General features: G+C 44.2%; 1 protein-coding gene across 1 annotated transcript in view; it reads right to left on the bottom strand.

Moving 5' to 3' along the window:
* Positions 1–1,513: 1,513 nt before the first annotated feature.
* The window catches only part of UBASH3B (ubiquitin associated and SH3 domain containing B), a 51,889-nt gene continuing 44,068 nt past the window's right edge, over positions 1,514–9,334 (bottom strand). Inside the window, exons 13-14 of the mRNA XM_038161513.1 lie at positions 7,583–7,692; positions 1,514–6,447 (exon numbers count right to left, since the gene is read on the bottom strand). Coding sequence (XP_038017441.1) covers positions 6,310–6,447; positions 7,583–7,692 — 248 coding nt within the window. The 3' untranslated portion in view covers positions 1,514–6,309. The remainder of the gene's footprint in view (positions 6,448–7,582; positions 7,693–9,334) is intronic.

Raw genomic sequence — 9,334 nt, 5'->3', positions numbered from 1 at the left:
CCCTGAACCAAGACTGGCCAAATCCCTGAACCAGGACTGGCCAAATCGATCCCTGAACCAGGACTGGCCAAATCAATCCCTAAACCAGGACTGGCCAAATCAATCCCTAAACCAGGACTGGCTAAACCGATCCCTGAACCAGGACTGGCCAAATCAATCCCTAAAACTGGACTGGCCAAACCAATCCCTAAACCAGGACTGGCCAAATCAATCCCTAAACCAGGACTGGTCGGGTCAGTCCCCAAAGTGACCCCCTGGCTCAGCTCCGGGAGGGTTGCGTGGAGAGGGAGAAGGGAAAGGTCCGGGAAATTCGGGGCTGGGGTCACCGTGCTGCGGGGATGCTCCGGGATTTCATCCCCCAGGTCAGGGAGGCAACACTTGCTTGGTGGATGTGGCGAGGCAGCTTAAAACCCATTTTAAATCCTTGGATTAAAAAAAATGTCACTCGTGGAAGTGGCGAGGCAGCTTAAAACACATTTTAAAACTCCGGATTAAGAAAATGATACTCATGGATGTGGCAAGGCAGCTTAAAACCCATTCTAAATCCTTGGATTAAAAAAAAAAGTCACTCGTGGAACTGGCAAGGCAGCTTAAAACACATTTTAAATGTCTGGATTAAAAAGAAAAAGTCCCTTCTGTGCCACTGTGCTGTTGCCCAGGAGGTTTTTGGCGGCAGGAAGAGCAGAGGGAAAAGGGAATTGCTGCCTGTGGCTGTGGCAGGAGGTGCTGGGAGGAAGGATGGGGACACCAGCAGCTCCCAGGGGACACAGTTCGGGTTTCCCCTTGCAGGTCTGATGATTCCAGCCTGGTGTCCCCCCAGGTGTGTGACAACATCACATTTATCCAAGTTTATCTCGTGATTTGTGATTTCCCAAAAAGAATTTTTGGCAGGTCCTCTTCTGGCCCTCCTTTGCAACCGCTCAGAATTCGGTGTGAACAACTATTACAGCGAAAATAAATGGAATTTAATTAGATAATTATGTTTAAAACCTGTGCGGGCTTGAGTGAAGTGGACAAAATTAATTCTAAACGCATGGTGTGTTTAATTCCTGATTTATTAGGAATGTTTCCATGGAATTTTCAGGTGCCTGGGAGTGCATCACTCAGTGGCATTGGGTTGATAAAAGCCGTGGCTTTTGTGTTCATCATCGTGAATCGATTTTACTGGAAAACAGAGCTGCAGGTTGAGAATTTAAAGCAGCTGGGTTGAAAGATTAAAACAAAAAAAAAAGAAAATCCAGATTAAGTAAGTTTGGTTTGAATGTTGTGCCTTCAGTGCCACACATCCAGACCTGAGAGTGGAGTAACTCCGGGGAAAATCTGAATTCAGAGGGAAAATCCCATCCCTGAGCACGGAGATCCAGAGTCGGGAGAATTTTGTGCCATCTGCTGTCGAGTGAGCGAATTTCAGCCTCAGGAAACGGAAAAATAGCAGCTCAAAATCCCACCACGCTCCCGAGGAAATCTGAACTAGGAAGGCGCTTGGCATCTTTATTAAATCACCTACGAGAGATTTGTGTCTGACTTCTGAGAGTTCCGTTTAATGTGAGAAGCAAATTAAAATGCAGTGGTTGTTTTAACAGTTGGGAGCACTCAAAACTGAGATTAAAAACAACCACCCACCCCCAAAATAAAAAAATACAGATGTCACAGGTAATTCCAGCTGGTTTTGGCAATACAATTATTGGTGTTTTTTTTTCAAACAGCAAACATTTTTTTTTTCCCTCAGATAAATACAATCTGCTCACGCGGAATAAAAAACAAAATCCGTAATAAACAGGATGATACAAAAAAAACCCCAACAAAATAAAAAGGAGCTGTTGGTAACATCAAGTCTGAAGAGATGTCATGGAGAGAAAGTTCAGACAATACTGAAATAATGGGAAATCATAAAGGAACTGGCTGAGTATGTTCTGTTGTGGGTCATGAAGAGTCCCTGGGGAGTGAATTTGAGGAAGTGGGGAGCAGCAAGAAGTGATTTAGAGCCTTTGCAGCCAACCTGTTAATTAACAGCCACTGTTAATTGCATTTCTTTTGTTGACACCATCCCAGCACTCTGCTCCCCCACGCTGTGACTTCAATCCTTTCCTCTTCTGAAAGAACTGAACCCGAACCACAAACCGGAGCCATTATTTGGGGGTGAGAAGACAATTCTCTGGAAATTCACTACAATTTCCCAGCAGAAGAGGCCCCTGGCCTCAAACAGCTCCTGGCTGAAACTGCTCTGTGCCAGTGAAAAGGGAAATAGCAATTTTTACTGAAATTATCACGGTCTGGATCCTCCTTTTGCATCAACAAGCAAAGCTCTGCTCATTTGAGTGTAATGTCAATTTAAGTTATTTTTTTTTTCCTAAGCCATACATTGCAAATTATGAGAATTAACCATTTACTCTTGGCAGGTTTGCAGCTTTTTCCAATTGCATTCTTGTTTCTTTTTTCAATTTAATTCTTATTTCTTTTTTTTAAAATTTAATTCTTGTTTATTTTTTTCAATTGCATTCTTGTTTCTTTTTTCAATTTAATTCTTGTTTTTGTTTTTTTTTCCTAAGCCATACATTTTAAATTATAAAAATGAACCATTTACTCTTGGCGGGTTTGAAGCTTTTTTCAATTGCATTCTTGTTTCTTTTTTTCAATTTAATTCTTATTTCTTTTTTCAATTTAATTCCTGTTTCTTTTTCCTAAGCCATACCTTTCAAATTATAAAAATTAACCATTTACTCCTGGCAAGTTTGCAGCTTTTCTTTTTTTTCCCCCTTAATTGTAGAGAGAAGGAAAAACCTGGGAAGCGCTGCTGGAATAAAACTTGGGATCTGATGCAGCTCACAGTGAAGGGAAAGATTTTGGAGAGCTGAAGTTTAATGTTCTGGGACAAACCAGTGGAGTGACATTAAACCCACATCCATGAGCATTAAATCCACGTCCATGGGGTGAAAGTGAAGCAGCAATTCTTTTGCCTTCTCAACCTCTCCGTTATAAATTTAAAAGGAACTACATTTTTTCTCCCTTTTTTTATTTTCCACCCAAAAACGCCTTTTCAACACGAGACTGCTGAACACAAAACCCCCAAGAAAACTCCAAAAGCTGAAGAAAATAAGATTTTTCTCCCTGTGATCCTTGACATCTAATTCGAGACAAGACTACAATTGTCAAAATATTTCCCAAACATCCAAAAATATATATATATATATTTAAAGAAGAGTATTTGAACATCCACCTCCTCAAGCAGAACACTTTTCTCTCTATTACTGTGTCAAGGAGCAGCTGAGGCCACTCAGATCGTGCACTCAGCTTTTGCTTCCCCCCGTTTTGTGCTCCTAAACCCCTCCTTTTAATGTCCCTCACCTCCAGCAGGACCTGAGCAATAAATATTAGAACCCAACAATATTTCCTGCCCCAATTTACATGAAACAAAAAAATCTGGAGAATTCACACGCCTCAACAACCAATTTTTTCCTTTTTTTTTTTTTTTTTTTTTTGGTGTGATTGTCAAATATTTAATTTAATTTTCTTTTTTTTTTTGCATGGAGGAAAACAAGCCAGAAATGCTCCTCAGAATGTCTGTGCACAGCCAAAAATAGTTTAAATGACAATTAAAAAACGAACCTGACAGTGAGAAAACCACACAGGAAGGGGTTTTTTATTTTCCCTGCCCTGCCCGAAATTTTCTCCCTGACTTTTCGGTTCCACCCCTGCTGCAATAAAGCTCTTAGGAGTGGCCTAAGGTGTGTCCCACAGCCCTAAAAGGAGAAATGGTGGAATATTTATCCCATGGATTGTGGGAATAGCTGGGATATTGGCCAGGATGGCTCAGGATGGGCTCCAGGCTGAGCTCAGCCCCTCTGGGTTGGCTTCAGCAAAATTGTTTCTCCTCTTTTTGGAGTTTACTCCATCCCAATTTTCTCCTCTTTTGGGGTTTGCTCCATCCCAATTGTTTCTATTCTTTTGGGGGTTTGTTCCATCCCAATTGTTTCTCTTTTGGGGTTTGTTTCCTCCCAATTGTTTCTCCCCTTTTTGGACTTTGCTCCAGCCCAATTATTTTTCCTCTTTGGGGTTTTCTCCATCCCAATTGTTTCTCTTTTGGGGTTTACTCCATCCCAATTTTCTCCTCTTTTTGGGGTTTGCTCCAGCCCAATTTTTCTCTTTTGGGATTTGCTCCATCCCAATTGTTTCTCCTCTTTTTGGACTTTGCTCCATCCCAATTGTTTCTCTTTTGGGGTTTGCTCCATCCCAATTGTTTCTCTTTTTGGGGTGTGTTCCTTTCCAATTGTTTCTCTTTTGGGGTTTGCTTCCTCCCAGTTGTTTCTCCTCTTTTGGGGTTTGTTCCATCCCAATTGTTTCTCCTCTTTTGGGGTTTGCTCCCTCCCAATTTTCTCCTCTTTAGGGAAGCTGGAATTGCAGTTTGTCACTCCCTGCTTGTTGTGGCAGCTTGGGGGAGGTGACACCAGCCCTGCCCAAGGAGAAAATCCACCAAACACCAGAAAAACTTGATTTTTCTATGATTAATAAACACCAAATCTGGGCCTCTCGCCCATGTCAAACACTTCAGCACTTTGAGGAGAGGCAGAGCTGGGCGAGGATGGCAGAAATCCCTCCTGGAACACCCCAACGTGCCTCGGATGCTGCTTTTTGTTTAATTATTTTGTGGTTTTCACACTTTTAAAAATAATTTTGCATTTGTTGCCCAGAGCAGCTGTGGCTGCCCCATCCCTGGAAGTGTCCGAGGCCATGGGACTGGGTGAGCTTCCAAGTCTTCTCCAACCCAAACCATTCTGGGATCGTTCTGTTCCTGGGAACGCTCAAACTTTGGTCCAAACCAAGACAGGAGTGTGCCTAAATCTCTTCATCCCATTTAAACCCAGTTTTAAATACCTGCCGACAGCAAACCTGAAGTGCCTGCAGCAATTTTGGACCAAAGCTGATGGTTTTAGATAATTCTGTCACCAAATAATTTACAATTTATTGATAATTGGTAACTTATCACCAAACAATCGATAATTTATCAGCAAAGCTGATGATTTTAGATAATTCTAATCCCAGAAAGCCCTGCTCTGCTGCCACTTGAGGTTATAAATACCCACTGTGGTGCATTTTGGGATGCAGGATTTTTAGCATCCTGCAGGCTCTGGCACCAAGAGGATCCCCCTGAGATCCCAAACCTCTTGGTTAGAGATGGAAACCCTCCTCTTCCTCTTTCCCCCAATCCCAACCCTTCCCTGCCTGGATAAACACATCAAATGTTGTTCCTAAATTGAAGCGTGCTGGGTTTTTTAGCTGTTTTGTCTTTTTGGCAGGTGGAACTTGGGAATGAAGGGCGAGGAAGCCAAGCACTCAGAATTCCTGCTCAATTCCAGCAGCTTTTCCATCCCATCGTTCCTGGAGCAACCTGCACAATCTCCCCAGGGCTGCCAAAGGGACACAGAGCCACTCCAGGCGGCACAAAAATCCCAATATAAAAGCAAAAAAAACCCCTTTTCCAAAGCTTTCTGAAGGGAATTAAAACAGCACAAACCTTTAGGCTGTGTCTGGGGACACAGGTGGAGCCCAGTAACCAAAGTAAAGGACAAAAGACCCAAATGTGAACTTCCTAAACCACTCATATTTGGTTGGAAAAGGCTTCTTTTATTTCCACTTCAAAAAAATTCCTCCCAGCTTTTGTTGTGCTGACTTTTGATGCCCAAACTTCACCTGAAACTGATGTGAAATTTGGGATTTTCCTCAATATCAGCCAATCTCTGCACAATATCCAGCACGTTTTGAGCACTCCCATCTCTGCTCAGAGGAGAGGAAAACCTGGTGCAGCCTGGCTGGACTCATTTCCAGCCTTGGGGAAGGAAACAAAACCCTTTCATTTTTCTGGAAGGTGCTGAGGGTTTGGGGGCTGGGATTGGAGCAAGCACGAGGTGCTGAACAAGGCTGCGGACACTTTGCAAAAACAGCAGTGAGAAAACACCCCCAGCATCCTGCCTGACACAGGGCTCCGTGTCCCTGCCGCGCTGCAGTGGCAGTGAAAGTGTCACCAGAGCTCCTTCAAGGTGAGGAAACCAACCCCGAGCTGTGCGAGAGCCTCAAGCTGTATTTTAATTTAATTTCCCCCCCTCAAATCAGCCCGTTTTGTTGTACACGAACTGATTTACAGCCCATTTAAACGGGAAACGACTTCTCGCGGGGCTGTGGCTGTGCGAGGTGTGCTGGGAGGGAGCCGCTGGACAGATGAGGAGGGGTTTTCCTGGCAATAAAACACGAGGAAGAAGAAGAAGAGGAGGCATTCTGCAGCGCTGGGAAGGGCTGTCCTTGCTGGGCTTCTCCCTACTCCTGCAGGAGCGTTTCTCTCCAGTTAAAGCCTCCAGTGGGTCCATGAGTGAGAGGGAGGATGGGAGGGTCTGTGAGCTGCCACACGCCGGTGTCCCCCAGTTCTTCACAGGAGCAAAAGCCCAGGTAGGGAATCTGTGAGGAGAGAGGTGGGAATGAAGGCAAAGAGAAAGGATTGAGCTGGGCAGTCCCCAGGGGTGAGGCCCTGCTGTGCCACTCCAGGATTTCACCCTTTTTTTTGTCTCTTTCCCTCTCCCAAAGTCCATTTTCAGATGGCGACTGACAGACCATGCACCACTGCCTGTGCAAAACTCTGGGAAAAAAACAGATTATACCCTTGGAATGTGGGTTTAGGAATGTAGTTTGGAATGGGATGTAGATTTAGAAATATAGTTTTGAATGGAATTTAGCTTCAAATGGAATGTAGTTTTTAAAAGGTAGTTTTGAATGGAATGTAGTTTTAAAAATGTAGTTTTGAATGAAATGTAGTTTTAAGAAAGTAGTTTTGAGTGGGATGTAGGTTTAAATAGGGACCAGCTCAAAGCAAATGTGGTCCCAAACCAGCACAGCTCTGGGGGAAATGAAATATGGATGTTCCTGCAGCTCAGGAACATTTTTGTTCCTGTTTTGTTTGAACTTTGGGGGGGATATGGGTGTTCCGGCAGCTCAGGGGTTCCCAGATGAGCCCTGACTATCCCAGAGAGCCTCTGCAGAGTGCAGGAAAGGAGAGGAAGTAAGAAACCCATTATGATTTCCAGCCTTTTGAGGTGAACATCTCTTTAGGTGAGCAGGGGAAGTGCTGTAGGGCTGAAGTGCCCTGCTCGTTGTGCTGGAGGGGTTTGGGGCTCTCTGCACAGTCCCTGGTACCCACAAAGCCCTAAAGGGTCCCTGCAAACCCATCTTAGGTGGACACCTGACCCCATAAAGCCCTAAAGGGTCCCTGCAAACCCATCTTGGGTGGACACCTGACCCCACAAACCCAAAAGAGTCTCTGCAAACCCATCTGAGGTGGGCGCCTGACCCCACCAAGGACAAACAGCCCCTGCAAACCCGTTTCAGGTGAACATCTGACCCCACAAAGCCCTAAAGAGTCCCTGCACACCCCTCTCAGGAGGGCCCCTGACCCCACACTCTGCCCCAGCCTCTCAAACCCTTCTCCCTCACCCTCCTGACTCTGAAATGAGTCAAACTCAGACCAAGCCCTGCTCCAGCAGATTTCCAGCTGGTTTTGTCCCTGCAGAGCCAGGGCCCTGCTCCTGCTGGCCCTCACCTTTCGGACCATCTGTACAAAGTCCTTGGAGTTCTGGGGTGACAGCCCCTGGAGCTGGCAGGTGCAGGCCTCCAGGGAGGACGCATGAGCCACGATCAGGATGTTGTTTCCTGAAATAAAATGAGAAACAAGCCTGAGGAGGGAGCTAGAGCCAGATTTAGGGGCTGGTGCTCCAGGTCAAGCAGCCTTTTAAAACAGTTTATCATGTAACAACACACCAAACTGAATTGTCACTGTCATATTTTCTGAAAAATCCCTTTGCCCAAGATTTTTCTCCTGGGAAGCTGAGAAGCCTCAGAGGAAAATGAAAACAATAATTATCTGATTGCTTCTCCTGTGTTTGCTGCTTTGGAATGTGGTTGGAGATTGTTTCATTGGATTCATGCGAGTTGTTTTCTCTCTTTGGCCAACCAGGGCCAAGCTGTGTCAGGCTCTGGAGAGAGTCACGAATTTCATTATTATCTTTGTAGCCTTCTGTCTGTATCCTTTCTGTATTCTTTAGTATAGTTTAGTTTAGCATTCTTTAATATAATATAGATCATAAAATAATAAATTGGCCTTCTGAGAACACGGAGTCAGATTCATCATTCCTCCCTGCCACGGGGCACCCCAGAAATACAACAGTGAATGAAGGGGAAAATGGGATTTGTTAACATGTTTAGAGCATTTCTCAATTTTCAGGGTAGTGGTTAACTCACTCCTACTTGGTTTGAAAATGCTTTCTGGAAGAAAACAAGAATTCCAGTGAGATTTCAGCTGTGTTGGGAAGCAGATGCTTTTTGCCTACGCAAAAATTAATTCCTGTTACAACAAACACTTTAATTTCACTCGCTGGCTCTGCACAGTGGCAACTCTGCATTTCCATTTCCGAGATCCTTTACAAGCAATGCCCCACTGAGCTTTTGAATTCTGTGTGCAAACCATTCCAATCAAAGCTTAGAATGCAGAGACAGGGCAGTGAGGGGAAATCAGCGAAAGCACCAGAATTTAGGGATTCTCGGAATGTTATGGATGAACAACAGCAGTTAGGGGTTTTAAAAAAAAAATCAATATTGTGTTTGGAGAAATGTTCTAAGGTTTTCATGGGAATATCATGTGGAGGAGGAGCTTGGACAGGGGAGGGGAAATGCCCCATTTAATGCTGGGAACACACAGCAGAGGGCAAATAAATCATTTATTCCCTTGGCAATAAATTCCCATCATTCCAATGGGATCCCTAAAATCTGCTATTTAACTTTCTGCTCCTCTCTTGTAAGGTGATGTATCTGAAAAATAATTAATTTATTCCCTTGGGAATAAATTCCCATCATTCCAATTAAATAATTTTGCTGTTTAACTTTCTGTCCCTCTCTTGTAAGAGGAGCGTATCTGAAATTACAGCTCAGGACTTCCCAGTGCTTCTGGGAGAGGGGATGAGAGATTCAGGGGTGGGAATTCATCCCCTAAGAGGGAAAGTGTCACCATCACATTCTCTGGAAAAATCCCTTTGCTCAGGATTTCTTCTCCTGGGAAGCTGAGAAGCCTCAGAGGAAAATGAAAACAACAATTATCTGATTGCTTCTCCTGTGTTTTGCTGCTTTGGAATGTGGTTGGAGATTGTTTACCCACAGGTGATTGTTTCATTGGTTTCATGTGAATTGTTTTGACTCAGTGACCAATCAGGGCCAAGCTGTGTCAGGACTTTGGAAAGAGTCACGAGTTTTCATTATTATTTTTTTAGCCTTCTGTCTGTATCCTTTCTGTATTCTTTAG

This window comes from Motacilla alba, chromosome 24 (genome assembly GCF_015832195.1).
Source record: "Motacilla alba alba isolate MOTALB_02 chromosome 24, Motacilla_alba_V1.0_pri, whole genome shotgun sequence".
In the NCBI taxonomy this organism is placed as follows: domain Eukaryota; kingdom Metazoa; phylum Chordata; class Aves; order Passeriformes; family Motacillidae; genus Motacilla; species Motacilla alba.
This window is presented reverse-complemented; position numbering and strand designations above follow the sequence as displayed.